This window comes from Heloderma suspectum, chromosome 11 (genome assembly GCF_057233095.1).
Source record: "Heloderma suspectum isolate Gila_16-S chromosome 11, 16-S_ref, whole genome shotgun sequence".
NCBI classification, from domain to species: Eukaryota; Metazoa; Chordata; class Lepidosauria; order Squamata; family Helodermatidae; genus Heloderma; species Heloderma suspectum.
Window position 1 is genome coordinate 16,367,348 of NC_139468.1, and position 18,585 is coordinate 16,385,932.

An 18,585-nucleotide genomic window follows, 5' to 3' on the forward strand; every position below is an offset into this window, starting at 1 on the left:
TTCTTCTGCTTCTTCTTCTTCTTCTTCCTCCTCTTCCTCCTCCTCCTCCTCCTCCTCTTCCTCTTCCTCTTCCTCTTCCTCTTCCTCTTCCTCTTCCTTAACTGGAATTAACCTGAGCTTGAGTTCAATGGATGACTGTTCCTCCCTCTTTCATTCAAGTGGGAATATTGTCAATGAGACACTTCTGAGCATCCCTGTGATGTGATTCGCCCTTTGGGGTATTCCTGTGATTCACCTTCCAGCGTTCCTTTAATGCAGCCCTCCCCAAATTGGTGCCCTCCAGATGCTTTGGACAACAACTGCCATCAGCCCCAGCCAGCATGGCCAATCGTCAGGAATGTTTGGAGTGGTTGCCCGCCCCGTTGTCCATATCCCAACCATTGTGCCTTGGCCCCCATCAGGAACCAGAGGAGGAGAGCCTCCCCAACGGACCTCAGGTGCACCTAGCCGAGCGTCTGTGTAGGTTGGTGCCTCTCCGCTATAATGCCAATCTGCTTCCTTCCTAGGGTGTTCTGTGCAATCATTCTGGTTGGCCTGATCACATGGCTGGTTCTCGACATGTCCCAGAGGCGAGAGCAGTTGGTGTCACTGGCTGGCTTCGTTGTGCTGGTGCTGCTGCTCTTTGCCTGCTCCAAACACCATGGGGCTGTAAGTCGCAGTATTTCCTTTGTCTGGACCTTGAGACACGAGAAGAATTAGAAGCACCAGTCTACATCTTCCTCTGCTGCTGCTGTCACCTTGCCCCCCTCTATACCCAATCTATAAAGGCTACAGTCCCACATTGAACCCATTCCATTCCTTCGGAGTAAACGTGCATAGGATTGGGCTGAAATTCTGCTAGAACTCAAGTACTGGGTTTTAAGTCAAACATGCAGAGAGATTGAGGAAGATATGATAGGAACGTTCGGAGAGCCCTTCTGGATCAGACCAAAGGTCTATCTAGTCTCTGTTCCCACAGTGGCCAGCCAGATGCCCATGGGAAGCCAACTTTGGGACATGAGCCCAAGAGCCTCCTCCCACTCATCTTTCCCAGCAACTGGCATACAGATGCATACTGCCTCCGATACTGGAGATAATATAACGCCATCATGAGTGATTGATTATATTTTATATAATGTATTGTAATGGTTTTTAATTTTTGCGAACTGCTCAGAGAGCCTTGGCTGTGGGGTGGTATAAAAATATAATAAATGAATGAATGAAATGAAATGAAATGAAATGAAATGAAATGAAATGAATGATAGCCTTCTCCTCCAGGATGTTGGGCTTAAGATGAATGTATTTGCTCACTTAAGAAATGGACTCTTTCCCTGAGGCCCATTGTATCCTGTCGTATCAGCAGAATTTGAGCTGACTTAAAAAACAAAAACAAAAGAACCCACCAAGTATCTCTTCACAGCCCTATTCATACAGCTGACCACTACTGCCTCCTTGTGAGTTCCAGGGATCAGTGGGCCAGGGCCAGTCCTACCACTAGGCAGGATGAAACAATCGTATCAAGCAGCAGTTGCTGGGAGGCAGCAGGAAAGTGTTGGAGGAGAAACCTGCATGCTATGCAGCCTGCTCTGTGCCTCCTAGGCTACCCTGCTGCCTTCAGGTCCCACCATTAGTACTGAAGACAGATTCCTCTGCCAGTCCAGCTGGCTTTTGTACCTGGAATAGGAAAGGGCACCATTTTGTCCTTTGCCTCAAGCAGCAAAAGGTCTGGGGGAGGGGGGCTGCAATGGGCTATGTTAACCCTGACGTTTCTGCCTCTCCAACCCTGGGCTATTGCTGGCTCTTATGGAATGGCCCTGACTATCTGTACTCACAAAATTGCCTCTGGTGCATGTGCTGGATCTGCAGGTGTCCTGGAGAGCTGTGTTCTGGGGGCTTGGCCTGCAGTTTGTCCTCGGAGTCTTTATCATCCGGACGGAACCTGGATTTCAGGCTTTCGAATGGCTTGGCACACAGATCCAGGTATGGGAGCTTCTTTGATGGCAGAGTGCATGCTTTGCATGCAGAAAGAACTTGAGATTTTGAGATAAAAAAAATGGGATGTGGAAGAAAGCTTTGCCCATCCCTATGTACAGGATCTTGTTCAATACGATCAGGCAAAACCCCGTCCAAACTCATTCTCTCCACCGACTTTTCCCTTGCAGACATTCCTGAGCTACACCACCGCTGGTTCCAGCTTCGTCTTTGGGGACAAATTGATCCAAGAGGCATTCGCCTTCCAGGTCAGCCTTAAGAGGGTGTTTGACCAAAGCATTTCTCTTTGGCCCCATCTTCCTCTTGGTCACCTGTGCCACGGGGCTCTTAAAATGAAAGGCTGACTTTCCATGACATGATTGGAGTAGGATAAGACTCACTTGAGCCACGGCCAGTGGTCTGGGCAAAAGGCCCAGTGACAGCAGCCGGCATGGTAGGGCAAATGCCAGGGCCCGTGGGCCCCAGAGGGCCTACCGTGGCTGATGTGGGCCTCCTGTTTATGTTTTAAAATATTTATGGCCTGGTGCTGTGAAAAGAAGCACCGGGCGAGGCCGCTACAGATGCCATCTTCATTCTCCCCAATACCTCTGCACTCCACCCCCAATGTAGCTGAGCATCAGTGGAAACTAAATCTTGCCTCGATTCTTTTCACAGCACTGGGCCGAGAGAATACTGGGCAGTTGTAGATGCTGTATTTTCAGTGCCACTGCCTGTCTCCACTGCCCTCTGTCCCCTCTACCCTCTGGTAAGCTTTGGGGGCACCTCAAACTGGTGCTGGCCCTGCTAGGCAAGTAACTTGCACTGGATCCAACCCACAGTGGGCCAGAACAGGCCAAGTGGTGGGTAGGGATGTCAAAGATATCCGCAAGGGATTCCAATGAATTCGGATTTCTATTGATCTGATCTGTGGATTTGGCAGCAGAGCGGCTTTTTCCAAGTCATGTGAATTCTGCTGACTTGCGGACTGGTTATTCGCTAGGGGGCGGATTTGCGCCAATGTGCATTAGCACAAATAGAATGAAATTCTGGTTTTAAAACATCCAGTTCTATCAATGAGCAGACAATGGAATGAAAGACACCTGACAATCAGTGAAACACAGATGGAACGGATTTAACAAAACCCATACATCCATACTGGTGGGTACCTAGTCATTGTCTTAACTGCATAGAAGCCCGGGAATATGAAGTCTGTTTCACTTTAACAGCGTTGGCCCCTGGTTACCTCGCAGTGCCCTAAGTTCTCTAACAATCTACATCCTACAATTTACTCTGACATTCTGGGTTGTGCTTCGTGGGCAGCAGCAGCAATATTGGCCCTGTTCTGGCCCCAGACTTGGCTGGCGTTTGCTGCAGACTGTTCTTTTCTGTCTCCAGGCATTGCCCATTATTGTCTTCTTCAGCTGTGTGATGTCTATTCTCTACTACCTGGGTGTCATGCAGTTCGTAATCTTGAAGGTAAAGCTGAGCATGAGGCTCTGGGCACTGGGGGAGATGCTTGTGGGGCCCCGCTGTGCAGCTGAGCGGTGTCATGATCACTGATCTGTTACCATGCAGCTGATCATAAAAGACCTCTGACGAACCATGGGCTCCGAAGCAGAGCTTTTTGGAACAGATGTGTATGGCATTTGGGATGTTTGGGGAAGCCTGGACAGGGCACCCAGAGAGGGCAATGGCTGCGCTTGCTAGTGGGGAGGTGGCAATACTCGGGAAGGGATGAGGCAGTGCAATGGAAATAGTGTTGCTTGGAGGGAGGAGAAGCTGGTATGTGGATGGCAGAGACTGCAGAGGAGGGAGAACCAAGGCTATTGCTGTCATGAAATGCAGCGGGGCTGGGACTGTGGCAGGAAGGCGACATCGGGAGGTGGAGCACGTGGGATGCATTGACCGAGGCTGCTAGGCTGTCTGCTGAAAAGGAAGGCCACAGGAAGCTGCCAAGTCCATCTATTGGTCCATCTAGCTCAGTATTGTCTACAACATGGGTGGGCAACCTCTGGCCCACGAGCCTAATCCAGCCCATGTAGCTTGCCCATCTAGCCCTCAGAGACTTGGGCTCCTTTCTGTGGGACCTTTGGCATGCAAAGCATGGCTCACGATTAAGCTACAGCCCCTGTGGCAGGTTTGGGGTATGGCCGCGTTGCAAGGCTGGCACATGGGTGAGCAGGAGACAAAAATAATTGCCATCTTGCAGGCTGCATGCATGGTGGGGCAGCAAAGGCCTCTGGCTGACAGTCGCTAATTCCTTCCGACAGTTGTCCTGGCTCCTGCAAATCACCATGGGCACAGCGGCCACAGAATCTCTGAGCGTGGTGGGGAATGTATTTGTGGGGATGGTAAGCAGGTATTTTGTGTTGATTTTCCACCAAGCATCCCTGGCGATCCCAACCCTCCCCAGTTTGAGCAAAGACTGACTCTGTTCTTCCTTGGGCATGTTTTTCCAGGGCTATGGTGGGAGATTCAGGAGAGATGAAAGGAAGTCCTTCTTCACAGAGCACATAGTTAAACTATGGAACTCACTACTGCAGGATGTAGTGATGGCCACCAATTTGGATGGGTGTAAAAGAGGGTTGGATGAATTCCTGGAGAAGGCTCTCAATGGCTACTAGTCCTGATGACCATGTGCTACCTCCAATACCGGAGGCAGTGAACCTTTGTACACCAGTTTCTGGGGAACATGGGCGGGAGGGTGCTGTTGCCATGTCCTGCTTGTGGGTTCCTGGTCAACAGCTGGTTGGCCACTGTGTGAACAGAATGCTGGACTAGATGGACCCTTGGTCTGACCCAGCAGGGCTCTTCTTATGTTCCTATGTTCTTCTGTTCTTACGCATTTGTGCTGCACTGGTCAGGGAAGCAAAATCATTCCATGCCCGTCTTTCCCAGCCTGGCGCCCTCCAGATCTTTTAGACTACAACTCCCAGCATTCCTGACCATTGGCCATGCTGGCTGGAGCTCCCGGGAGTTGAAGTCCAAAACATCTGGGCGGCACCAGGCTAGGGAAGGCTGTTTTGTACCCATTTTGCTGGCTATTTCTGGGGGCTGTAAACATGTTGGCAAAACTCTGAAGACAGTTTGACCCTTCCTTTTGCCCTCCAGACAGAAGCGCCACTGCTCATCCGTCCCTACCTGCAGGAGATGACACGGTCAGAGGTTCACGCTGTGATGACCGGCGGTTTCGCCACCATTGCCGGCAGTGTGATGGGAGCTTACATTTCATTTGGGGTGAGTGTTCCATGCAGAGAAAAGAAAACTATCCCATGCAGAGGGGGGAGAGAGAATGAGAGAGAGTCTTCCGGAGGGTAGCATCTTCTCTTGCACACATGATATGGAACTCTCAGTAGCCTGCTGTTCCTTATTTGCAGCATGCTTTCCCAATAAAATAGCTTGCATCCGTCTTGACCAGGATGCCATATTGGCTTTTTCTTCTGTACTGGAACATCCCCCCAGCTTCTGTTAGATGCAGTTGCTCGGATGAATCCCATTTAATCAAAGATGCCAATGAAGTTCTTGGAGCAGTCCAATTCCACAGCATGCCCTTGTGATCCTTGCCCATCTTAGATGGCAATAGGTAATGGAGGAAGTCTAGCTGGTTCACTCAGCTTAGCAGGCAATTTATGGTTGATGGAGAGGCACGTAATGCTTTGAAAGCCAGGCAAAAGCACCACACTAAAGCTAAAACACACTAAAACCTGGGTTGAAGAGAACGTTCCCTTTTCTAGCAAGGAGGCATATACTATGGGTTATGTCCCCCCCCCACTCCGCCCACCCAGTGCAAGGCAGGGAACACATGACCAGGCTTTTAACCTAGTCCCTTCGCAGGCCTTCCTGGGGAAAGTGTTTCAGAACCAGGGTGCCATCAACGAAAAGGCCCTGTCTCTAATCACCACCCATCTCACTTCAGACGGCAAAGGAACCCTGCAGTATTAAATATGCGGCATTTTTAATTATTTGGGGACATAGAATATGCCCACCTTCCCATCATTCCACTATGGTACAATTGAGAGATATAGTTCCAAGTTTGCCCTCCAAACATTACCCTGTATCCTACTGCAGATTGATGCCTCATCCTTGATTGCCGCTTCAGTGATGGCGGCACCTTGCGCCTTGGCCATGGCTAAACTCGTCTACCCAGAAGTGGAAGAGTCCAAGTTCCGGAGCCAGGAGGGTGTGAAAATAGCCTGTGGGTGAGACATGAGATTCATAAGATACCTAAAAGGATCCTGGAAGGGATGCAGGATTAAGTGGGAAGAGATATACTGGAGTATAGAGTGAGTCCTGAGCGAGATGCAGAAGTGGAGGTGGGAGCAACTTTTGAGAAGCCTGGGATCAGAAAGGTCTCACCATAGCTTCCCAAGAACAGACAGAACAGAAACAGAATAAGCTGTGGAAAACAAGTAAATATGAAACAGAGAAAAACAGTGTGGTATAGTGGACAGCATGTTGGATGCAGTGGAGGCTGGAGGCCCCGATGTCAGTGGGCCAGTGAATCCACTCCAGGTTTCAGTCAGAACCAGACAGAACTCTAAAGGAGCTATCCAAGGTGCTGAACCCAATCTCCAATATAGGTTCAGCACCTTGGATAGCTCCTTTAGAGTTCTGGATGGTTCTGACTGAAACCCGGAGCAGATTCACCACCCCACCGACATCAGAGCCACCATCTTCCACTGGTTGGATGGAGACAGAGAAGGCTTGTGTTCAAATCCCTATCCAGCCTAACTTACCTTGTAGGCTTGTTGTGAGGATCTGAGTTTTAGCAGAGCAGAGTATGCACACCCTTGTTTGCAATGCCAACAGTCATCTGTCATGGAACCGCCATGCTCAGAGGCAGTATATCTCTGCATGCCAGATGCTGCAGACGTAGAACAAGGGAGGACTGTTCCTTTTGTGCTTGTAAGCATCCCAGAAGCATTTGGCTGTCCACTGTTGGAAACAAGATATTAGGCTAGATGGTCTGATCCAGCAGAACTCTGCTTATGCCCTTATATCTTTTGGCTGGGCAAGCTTTGCAGCTGCAATGTTCATTTTTTCCTTCTGCTCTAGCACAATCTTCCAGGCTCTGGGAGGCATTTGATCATGATAATCAGAAATCAAGCAGTAAAATCTTGTTTACGGGAGGTCTGGGAGCAAAAGGTTTTGCAAGGGTGCAAGGTCCAACTTGGGTGGGGAGTGGCGGGGGATATTAGTCTATCTTGAGTGTATTAATCAACCACATAAATACAGCTCCACCTTTTTCAGAATTGTGTAGAACGTGGCAGCAGGCCTTAAAAGCAATGTAACGAAACACACCAAAAAGGTATCACAACAGAATAGGAGAGAAATGAAATCCAACAAGTACAGGAGACAAATATATTGATCCTGACAGATTTTGAGCAAATAGTTCTTCATTAGGGCTTGCTCCCAAAGGAGCTATTTACTCTGTTGCAGGAGTTAGTAGATTAATAGCTCCTTTCGGAGCCAATAACTAAAAGTTATAATAGATGCCAGCAATCCCTGTTTCTTTTGACAGCCCCAGATGAAAAGCTATTTTCTTCAGATGTGTTGGGATTAATACAACTAGTATCAAATATCAATACATTTGTCTCCGACACTAGTCAGGTTTCCATTTTATCCTTATGTGGTGGTGTAAAAAACAAATAGGTTGGGTTCTATTTAGTGGTAACAAGGAAATGAATTTCTTCTGCGTTTTTGTTATCTCTATATCTTTAACATTCCTTAGGTCCTGGAAGCTCACAGAACAGTTGTTTTTGTTCTTTACCCTTGTATTTACAAGCTTATATACTTCTGTGTACCAGGGAGCCCCAAGTATGTGGAAATCACTACATTATTTTTGTTTGGCCCTATTTCACCTCCAAGCTGATAGGCACTTAGCCACCCGGGTTTGCGATTATGAAGAATCCCCAGTTTGAAGTGTTATAGGGGGCTCTTTTAACCCAACACAATCACTTTAGAGAAAACAATGTATTAAAAAATTAAAACTTTTACTCTGAAATAACCTAATAAATGGATTTAAGTTAGATTGATAATAAGCAAATTAACACATATAATTACTTTTAAAAATGAAACAACACACTATTACACTCAACCCACTTGTCGCAGTGAGAAATTCCAGGGGTGCAGCACTTACCTGGGTTTGGTTTCACTGGAGGCTTATTGGCATTTTGTAATATTGGCATTTATTGGCAATGCACAATTTAAGGAGATCTACAGGGTGCAGTGGGTGGAGTGGGCTGGGGTGGGCTGGGGGTCCAGAGCAGGCTAACAGGGTCATCTCTGAGGCAGAGACACAAGTTAAACATTCCAACAGATAGCCACATCAGATTTCATGAAAGAGACAGCCAGTTGTCAAGGGCTCCTTGGAGGCCTCTCTCAGTCTAATCCAGTAGCCAAGTCCAGACACAGACAAATGGATTCTTTTCAAAGCTTTATTCCTCTTTTACAACTTAACAACTGTACCGTTAGCAACTAGATATGAGCAGCAGAGTACCTATGCCCTACGTTGGAACAGTTGGTCCCCGTTTGAAAGGAATCACTGGCAGACCCCTGAACTTAAGGGCTAGGGAGAGTCCCTCCCCTTTTCCCTTGGATCCTCTGGGCGCAGCCATTGTTTGCGCGCCAACCGGGCACTACGCCTCCTTTCCGCACCCTCCGTTTGGCGTCGCTCTCTGCGTCGGCGTCACACGTTCATCAAGTCTGCTTCCCGCGCTCTGTCACTCTCAGGACTGCTATCTAAGCTAGGAATGCTGGTGGGAGGAATCTCCGTCAGCTGTTGGCCCTGGGAAGGATGAGTGCGCTCCTCTCCCAGGAGCGACTGCTCTTCCTCAGAATCAGAACTACTCTGGGATTCTATGGGCTCAGTGTCCACCCTGACACCAGCATCCTAAATGCCATCAGCTTACAGAGCACAAATTTCAGTGCTCTCTGTGTGCCTTTCTTTGTCTCTGTCTGACTCAGATTGAAGTCTCTATTGTTCTTTTCACATGCAGACACCTAGATTACAACATCATTAGCCAGGAGTAGAGGGGAGAAATGCATGCGGCCCCCTTTTTATGTATTTCCTAGCTATTCCAAAGACATAAAGAAAATGGTATGACAATTGGTTCCCATGGAAACACATCACATAGCTGGGCTATTAACACACTTCTGTCAGTTCCAAAGCTCTGGCAAGGTATTTCCTCAAAGCAACCCACACCATGGTCCTATTCACAAAACTCTGATAGGAGACCTATAACACTCCTATGACTTTAAATTATAATGTTTACAAATGACCCTTGAAACATGAATGAGAAGAATCCACAGTTCAGTGGGAATTATAAGAACACTCCAGATCTCCTTCTGCACTATTGATTCCTCAAGCAATAGAAGTAAAAAGTATAGGTTTATAACCCCTCTGTTGTATGAGCTAACAATGGTGATGCTATTTCCAGAGGGGTAGAAGATTCACAGTGTCAGGTATAAAGAAATCATTCCTCCTCAGAGATTAAGCCCTCTCTGGATCCATCCCACCCTCAGGTAGACTCTTCCATGATCCCTTCCCAACTGTTGCTTCATCAACATTCCACAATCTTAGCAGCTGCTCATATTATCTGAGATTGTTTAGCTTAGGAAAAAAGGCAAGTAAGGGAGTAGATATAGATTTCAGAGATTTTATAGAATCATAGGGCTGGAAGGGGCCTACAAGACCATTGAGTCCAACCCCCTGCTCAGTGCAGGAAGCCTGATTCCCAGGCAATCTCCCATCCAAGTACTAACCAGGCTTCTGAGATCAGATGAGATCAGGCGCATCCAGCCCTTTGCTCGAATATGATAGAGGTGTACAAAATTATGTGTTGTGTGGAGGAAGTAGATAGGGAGACATGGGGTCATCCCAGGAAGCTGATTGGTGGGAGATCCAGGACAGACAAAAGGAAGTTTTTCTTCATACAGCGCATAAACTATGGAATTTGCTGCTTCAAGATGTAGTGATGGCCACGAATCTGGATGGTGTTACAAGGGGATTGAACAAATTCCTGTAGGAGAAGGCTATCAATGGCTACTAGTCCTGATAGCTATATACTACCTCCAGTATACGAGGCAGTATGCCACTGTATGCCAGTTGCTGGGGAACATGGGTGGGAGGATGCTGTTGCACTCATGTCCTGCCTGTGGGTTTTCCTCAGGCAGCTGGTTGGCTACTGTGGAAAGAGAATGCTGGACTAAATAAGCATTGGATCTGATCCAGCAGGGCTCTTCTTATGTTCATATGTTCTAATGTTTCTACTGCCTTACACTTAAACCCAGACAGACTGTGTTATCCAATCTTCTTGGTTTAGGCCACATCAGTTCTTTGTATTATTATATTGTAGGAAGTTTTTGTAAATATTAAATTACAACAAAATGGGTTTTATCACATAATAGTGAGACTTGCGAGGATTCAGGGGTTGGTAAAGTGCGTGCGGCAGGCGGCATGTGCGTATGTGTGTATGTTTTCAAGTGAATATTGGATGGTGGAGTTTAGAAGGACCCAGAGGAGAGGTTAAGCAGCTGCCCCCTTGCCTAGGAAGGTCATCTCTGGGCCTCTTCACTTCCTTCTCGTTTGGTGTGTTGGCACAGGGAGGAGAAGAATGTTCTGGAAGCAGCTGGCAATGGAGCGGCAGTCTCTGTGGGACTAGTGGCTAACATCGTAGCCAACCTCATCGCCTTCCTGGCTGTGCTCGAGTTCATCAATGCCGCGCTCGCTTGGCTGGGAGGCATGGTCAACCTGCCAGAACTCTCCTTCCAGGTATCACCTGCAAAGCAGCCACCCTGATCGTGCGAGTACACTAGGGTGGTTAAAAGATGCTAAGAGGCAGTGAACTGTGTTACTGGATGACCTGTTCAGAGTATACCCTGCTTAGAGACTTCCAGAGCCTGAAGTGGTTTGGGACCCAATTACTTGAAGGACTCCCTTCACCCATATCAGCCTGCCTGCACTTTTAAGAACAGCAGCGGAGGCCCTTCTCAGTTGCCCACCTTTGAAGGCAGTCAGGTGGGCAAGGACATGAGAGAGGGCCTTTTCCACAGTGGCCCCACACCTCTGGAATGGGTTGCCATCAGGCCACAACATTGCAGGCTTTTAGGAAAGCCCTGAAACCCTTGTTTATTCTGGCCTTGCCCTGACTGTCTCTCTGTGTGTTTATTGTTGTTTCTTAGAAAGCTGGGTTTTTTTTATGAAATTGTAGCTATTTTATTGTTGTACGTCATCTTGGGGCAGCTTCTGCTTTGAAAGATGGCTAAGATGGCTAATAATAATAATAATAATAATGTAATAATAATGTAATAATAATGTAATAGTAATGTAATGTAATAATGATAATAATAATAATAATAATAATGCAATTTAATGTAATAATGATAATAATTTAATTTAATTATAATAATGTGATGATGATCGTGGTGGGGCCCCATTCCAGATGCTCCACCGATCCCTATTTGGCAAGCACAATCCCAATTTTTGTCCCTGTATTTCAGCAATGTTACCTTTTAAAACTTTTGCAAGTGTGCCACATATGCACTGGAGTTCTTCAGGTGTCAGCTTCCCTCCCAATACAAGTAGCAGCTGCAGGTGGGAGGGACTGGGACCATGGTGGGACAAATAATGGAAGTCTCCCTCAGCCCCATGCCATGGTCCATATTGGAATCAGGGGGCCCAAGGCGGCTATTTACTTCTTCTTCTTCTAAGCATTCATGCCACTAATTGCTTGAATAACAACACCAGGTGTAGGTTGTCTCAGACATAGGTGAGTCCACTGCGGATCCACAGTCGCCCAGTGTCATTAGTTCCATTGTGAGATAATTTTTCATATATTTATTTACAGCATTTCTACCCCACCCTTTAGCCAAAAGGCCCCTCAGAGTGGCTTACCAAAGAGGTAGCGTGCCGGGCCCTGCCCTCAGGCTGACAATCTAAACTAAAGACCTGACACACAAGGTCGGGAAGCAGGCGGTGGGGGCTGGTGCCTCCGATGTCAGTGGGGCGGCGAATCTGTTCCAGGTTTCAGTCAGAACCAGTCAGAACTCTAAAGCATCTATCCAAGGCGTGGTTCTGACTGAAGTTCTGACTGGTTCTGACTGAAACCCAGAACAGATTCGCCACCCCACTGACATTGGAGCCCCCAGGAGGCAGGAGAATAAATATAATTACGTTTGTAAAATAAATACAAAAATAAGGCTGTTTGAAATGATGGCGATGGTGCGAGTTTACTGCCTCTCCTGCTCAGGGAACCATTGTTTGTAACAGCCTCTGTGAGGGGAGGAGGGGCCCTGTCCCCGCAGGATGAAGCAGCAGCAGATATAGAAGGTGGAGATGGCACTCGATGGAATAGCCTTTCATTAAAAAATGGCAACCTCTCTTACAGCCCGTTTGCTCACACCCCGTTTCAGTAGCTAGTACAGAAGAAGAGATTGCAAAACAAAAACAAAAACCATGGGGCAGAATCCAACAGAACACTTATGCTCCCTCTGATTCTCTTCCGCCCTGCCGATTCCCTTCCACAGGTGGGTCCCGCCAATTCCATTGCACAAGCAGGACCCCCCGCTCACACAAGGAAGATTTAGCACTTCCTAGAGGAAGCCCTGAAACAAGCAGAAACGCTCATTTCTGGAAGGAGGCAAACCGGTGGAGCTCCGCCAACCTGCCTCCTTCCAGAAATGAGCATCCCCGTTTGTTTCAGGTCACCCTGGAAGCACTACACCACCTTTATGCAGGTGTGGGGGGGGCATTGCACAATGCAATTGGTGGGGCGTAAGACAACCAATGGGGGCGTAAGCGCCCTGTTGGATTCTGCCCATGGATACCGTGTACATCAGATCACATTGGCACAGATTACAATCCCACAGTGTGCAATGAGGGGAACGACACACAACAGAGTGTGTCTGCTTCCATCCATCCAAAGCTCCCTGCCCCCTTTCTCCTGATATTAGTGTGGAGGATTTACTCCAGATCCCTGACAGACTTGGGAAACAGAGCGGGGCCAGAGTAGAGATGACAAGCAAGTTTGTGCAGAAGAAGCAGAGGTGCTCGTGGATGCTATGCATGCCAGTGAGGGTGGGCGGGCAAGGTGGCATGGGAAGGCAGGAGTTGCATTGTGGCTAGTTAGTTGACCACTGGCTTTATTTACAAGCTGTTTTTGTTCTGGCTTCCAGCTGATCTGCTCCTATGTCCTGGTGCCTTTGGCATTCTTGTTAGGGGCAAGCTGGGAGGATGCGCCCCTGGTGGCCGAGCTGCTGGGAATCAAGATCTTCCTCAACGAGTTCGTGGCCTATCAACAACTGTCAACCTACAAACAGATGCGATTGGATGGAAAGCCTGAATGGGTTGGGACACACAAGCAGTGGATTTCGGCAAGTGCACCAGTCGTGAGGAGGAGGAATCACACGGATGCAACTGAGACACGTGTGCACGCGCACAGGCGCACGCACCATCTATTGTGTAGATGCATCCTGACCCCTGTTAAAGCTCCCCCATTGCAACACCGCATGCCTGTTGTGCAGAGAGGTGTGGGACACGGAACAACAAAATGGAAAGTGGTTGTGCGTCAGCATGATTCCTGCGTGCAACAGACCCACGCAATTGCCCTAACACAGCCTTTGGAAACCTTCAGCAGGAAGTGATGAAGCCCTTGCATGGAGAACCAAATGTATGAAAGCCTTGCATCTCCTCAGACCTTTGGCTGCCTCCCAAATCAGGGGTGGGCAATCAGGAAAACCGCAACTACTTTCCCCTGCTATTAGCAACGCCAGGACAGGGATCCTATTCAAGCTTGCTGGGGTGGGGGAGAGGCTTTAGCCTCCCCCTTCCCCAGCAATCCCATCCTGTGTGTACATCTGTCCGTGCACTGCATGCAGCCCTCAGATTTGACAAGGCTGTCCACCCGTTCTGAATGGTCACCAGAACTCCTGATTACCCAGGTCCAAACGGTCTTTATTCCTCAATCAGTAATTGCTTGATCTCAACTTGTCCAAATCTTATTTTCCCCAAGTTTAAAGGAAGATGCCTTATAGCAAGTGAGACTATTTGTCCATCTATCTTGGGATTGTCCACTCTGACTGGTCGCTACTCTCCAGAGCTTCTGGTCTCTTCCCATCACCCATTACCTGCTCCTTCTAACTGGAGGGACCAAGGGTTGAACCTGGGATCTTCTACATGCCAAGTGGGTGCTCTACCGCTGAGTGACGGCCCCTCCCCATAATCACAAGCAGCTCTGTTGCTTCTCAATTCTGGCCTGAGAGCCCCATTAGAGCTCACTTGGGCATTGGCTGCTGCCCATCTCATGTCCCCCTTGGCCCTTCACAGTCTGCTCCATCACCACGTTGTACAGATCCATTCACTCCATCAAGTCAATGCACTGGGAGTTCTCCATTCCACACTCCTTTCCACCACACGTTACTCTTGAGTCCAATGTATAGTAAAACAAGCATGACTTTTATTCAGGAATAAAATAATATCGGTTGGGTGAGGTTTGAGAGGAACCAGGAAGGGCTGTACAGAAACAAACACACACAAATTAGGAAGCCATTTCCATGAAAGCACTTACTTTTCTATTTAAATTCTCACACTGAAGAACTGGCAACCTGTTTGAAGGGTGCCATTTTGCCCAATATTTAGAGATTCCTTGCCATCCTTCCGGGGGTCGTGGAGTGGGAGGGGAGGCCATTTATGAGCCATCTGCAGTACACAGGCACAGGGTCTGTTGCAAAGAGCAAGTGCTGAGCCATGAAATGGATCCAACCTTCAGCAACCCTTACATTTCCATCTGTACAGAAATGCCTTCATATTTCCTGGGAAATCACAGGGCTGTCCCCTCCCCACCCCCACCCCACAAGAGGTTCTGACCAATGGCATCCCCCCTATTTCAAGAATATCCATCCTGCCATTAGGACAGGAATAGGAAATGTGTGGTCCTCCAGATGTTGTTGGACTACAATGCCCCCCATCCCCAACCATTGGCTATGCTGGCTGGGACAGATGATAATTGTAGTCCAACACCATCTGGAGGACCACATGTTTCCCACCCCTGCATTAGGAGGTAGCTAAGCTGTCTGAGTGAAGCAATTAAGGGTGCAATGCTATGTATGTTTAGACGGGAAAAGTCCTGCAATTCCCATGCTGGCTGGGGAATGCTGTGAGTTATAGGGCTTTTTTCTGTCTAAACATGCATAGCATTGCACCCTAAAATGGACAGTTTTGCTAGACTTACTAGAAGCACGGTAGAAGCCTGCCATGTGCAATGCGCTGCTTGCCGGACCGAGGTGAGCTGGCCCTAGCAGCGCCCAAGAACATGACCAGCAAATCAAGATGGAAGATGACTCTTTTCATAAAAGAACTGGGCTGATGGACTTTGGATCACTGTGCATGTGGCATGACAGATCTCAGAAATAAGGTCCAAGACCTTTGATTAGCTAGTGCTGAGTCAGGCCAGCAACTAAGCAGGCCTCACATAGAGCCCAGACTGGTGATATGACACATGGATGTGGCATGTTCATTTGCAACTGGACGCTTATTCTTCTCCCCACCCCTACTCTGTGCAGAATGCCCATGCTTTGTACAAAGCAGTTGCAGCAAGGCAAGGAGAGAAGTCAGATGTCATCTGTGACAAGACTGGGCTGTTTGTACTGTTACCATGGCACTGACTGCATTTTCTCTCTTGTTCCCCAGGTGAGAGCCGAAATCATCACGACCTTTGCTCTGTGTGGATTTGCCAATCTGAGCTCCATCGGGATCATGCTGGGCGGCTTGAGTGAGTTGGCAGGACAAGGAGGCATACAAAGGTTTAGAGGCTGGGAGGAGAGATGAGCTCAGAGGAGATCCCACCATCTCCCCACCATGTCTTGCAAAATAACCTGCCTAGGCAATGGCTGTTCCCCATGCTGCCTTAGCTTCCCAGCTCTGCCTGCCATAGGCCTAGCTATCCCTAACTAGGGCACTGCAGATGCGTGGAGGCTTTGGCCTGATGAGAACATGCCAGGAAAAGCCTGATGCGTCCACTTGATCCATGCCATCCTGCTCACCCAGCTCTATCCTTCTTTTTGGGGTTCAGCGTCCATGGTGCCACAGCGCAAGAGTGAATTTTCCAGCATCGTCCTGCGGGCTTTGTTCACCGGAGCCTGTGTCTCCCTGATCAATGCGTGCCTTGCAGGTACCATCTAAGTGTTTGGGGGTGGGGGGCAGCAAGGGCCACAAGGGCTTGGCTGATCAAGACTGGGAGCCGTAGTAGAGGGGAGTCCTGGGAAAAGAAACAGAGGGGAAGGGGAAACCAACCTATGATGGGGAAGAACGTATCAAAGGGAAGGGAGAAAATAGCTAGATCAGCCTTCCCCAACCCGGTGCCCTCCAGATGTATTAGACTACAACTCCCATCATCCACAGCTGCCCAACCAGTGCTGTTGGGGATGATCGGCACTGTTTTGAGGTGACAAGTACAGTGCCTGTCTAGCATTCCTGTCTGTGAGTATATTTCATTGCACTATAGTTTTAAATGTTGCCAACTTGCCACCAAACCACAAAGATCTTGTTATTTTCACCCAGGTGTTTTGTCTTCATGCATGGCCTTTTATGATGAGTACAGATTTGTATGCATGGCTATGTAAAATGAAAAAAACTAATGGGTGTAAGGGGTGTCAGTCCACCCAGCAAACATGTTTTTGCTGTAGAAAGGTTTCATCCCTTTCTGTAGAGTCTACTCAGTGGTCAGAGCGATAAGCAAAAGCCCTATGAATGCCCCCCTGTTGACCTGACACGGTGGACATTCACTGGGCTCACACAACACAACAAGCCAGAGTACGAGTTGAGCATGGATGTCATTGGTGGCTTGGTGTTGAAATGTGGGTTGTTGTGTTGTGTGAACCCAGATGCACTAACAAACCATGGTTTGTTAGCCATGAACTCACAAAGCAAACCCATGGTTTGTTGTTGGGTTGTGATCTGCGGGTTGTTCGTGGTTAACAAACCATGGTTTGTTAGCACAGCTGGATTCACACAACACAACAACCCATGGTTCAACAACCACCCATGGTTCAACGACAATCCATACTCAACCCACACTCAACTCATACTCAACCTGTTCTCTGGCTTGTTGTGTTGTGTGAACCAGGTCAGTCGCACAGAAAAAGGGGAGGGGAAGGATTCATTCAACATCAAAGAAACTGGATGCCAGATCGATTTGCCATGCAAACAACTCAGCCAGTGGGAGGAGTTACCCCTTCAGTAACAGCATAGCTCCTATATGAGCACCAACCCGAAGACAAGTAACCAGGTGTAACCAGTCCTACATAGCAATCCTTCACCTCCTAGCCTTCAAGAGAGAGTGTCAACCTCTCTCATGACCTCTGCATCCCCCACAGGTATCCTCTATGTACCCCGAGGAGAAGTGACTGATTGTCTGGGCTTCTTCAGCACAACAAACCTCAACTCTACCAGCTATTCTGTCTATGTTTGCTGCAAAGACTTGTTCACCAGGTGAGCATTCCCTGTACAGCTCTTGCAATGCTAATGCTAGCGAAGGGTGTTGCCACCTCTGGCTGGTGGGGGAGTGTGAGCTTTAAAGGACGCCACAGAGCAGAGCTGCTGGAGATGTGCATAGAGGCCTGTGGTGTGTATCGCATCTGGGTCTGTGCTTTTGTATGTTGGAGGAGACAAATATGTCGGGTAGTGCTGTGTTCCTGTGTTTTCATCTCAATGGCCACTTGTCCAGTGTTAGTAGGGGATGCATTACTGTGTAAAATTCACTCCGTCTGTGTTTCATGGATTGTCAGGCGCCTTTTGTTCCGTCGTCCGTTCACAGACGGATGCGATTTTTTTTTTCATTGTGTGGGAAAATGCACAGATAATTTCCTAAGAGATTTCATAACAATTTGCATAATTTACCTTAGTCCGTAACATTTAGCATATTGTCCCCCATTCCATTTAACTTTTCTTCAGCAGAAACTTGTAAATTTTCCTATGAAGAAATAGATGTAAATTCTGGGAAAGAAAGTCCACAGACTCCGTGCAACCTGAAGGGGTCGCTCTGCAGCAGATTCTGCAGGTTGGATTCTCTTAGACATCCAAGTTCATTTTAGTCCATCTCAAATTTCTCCAGCATCCCTAATGACTACTGGACCAATTTGTTAGTATTTAAAAGGGTCAATCTGAATGGATCATTTAAAATGTACATACATACATCTAAATCAGCCTTTCACAACCTCCAGGTGTTTTGAGGTACAACTCCCATAAGCCCCCACCACCATGGTCAATGGTCAGAGATGATGGGAGATGTAGTCCAAAATATCCCTGGGGAGAGCCTGTTTCCATGTGAACACCTCCCAGACTTGGTCTCAACAGTGTTCTCCACTTACTACAACTTTTGTGGCAGGCCTCGCTTTGCCAAACCTCTCCCTTTACAACTTAAGAAAGTGGCAGTGTAATATAGCAGGCCTGAATCCGCCTGCACCTCTGGTTTTCCTTGGCAGCAACCTCAGGTCTGGCCCAAGACATTTTGCTTCCTGAGGAGAACAAGATGGCGCCCACTCCCCTTCCATGTACAAAAGCCAACTGGACTAGCAGATGAATCTTACTTCAATACTGGGGATGGAACATCTTTCTCAACTGCTTCTGAAGGCAGCTGG

General features: G+C 48.1%; 1 protein-coding gene across 1 annotated transcript in view; it reads left to right on the top strand.

Moving 5' to 3' along the window:
- The window catches only part of SLC28A2 (solute carrier family 28 member 2), a 31,820-nt gene that overhangs the window by 6,879 nt on the left and 6,356 nt on the right, over positions 1–18,585 (top strand). The window contains exons 6-17 of the mRNA XM_084816959.1: positions 507–648; positions 1,846–1,959; positions 2,142–2,219; positions 3,346–3,426; positions 4,221–4,301; positions 5,062–5,187; positions 6,019–6,149; positions 10,555–10,723; positions 13,126–13,323; positions 15,638–15,719; positions 16,020–16,118; positions 17,323–17,437. Coding sequence (XP_084673085.1) covers positions 507–648; positions 1,846–1,959; positions 2,142–2,219; positions 3,346–3,426; positions 4,221–4,301; positions 5,062–5,187; positions 6,019–6,149; positions 10,555–10,723; positions 13,126–13,323; positions 15,638–15,719; positions 16,020–16,118; positions 17,323–17,437 — 1,416 coding nt within the window. The remainder of the gene's footprint in view (positions 1–506; positions 649–1,845; positions 1,960–2,141; positions 2,220–3,345; positions 3,427–4,220; positions 4,302–5,061; positions 5,188–6,018; positions 6,150–10,554; positions 10,724–13,125; positions 13,324–15,637; positions 15,720–16,019; positions 16,119–17,322; positions 17,438–18,585) is intronic.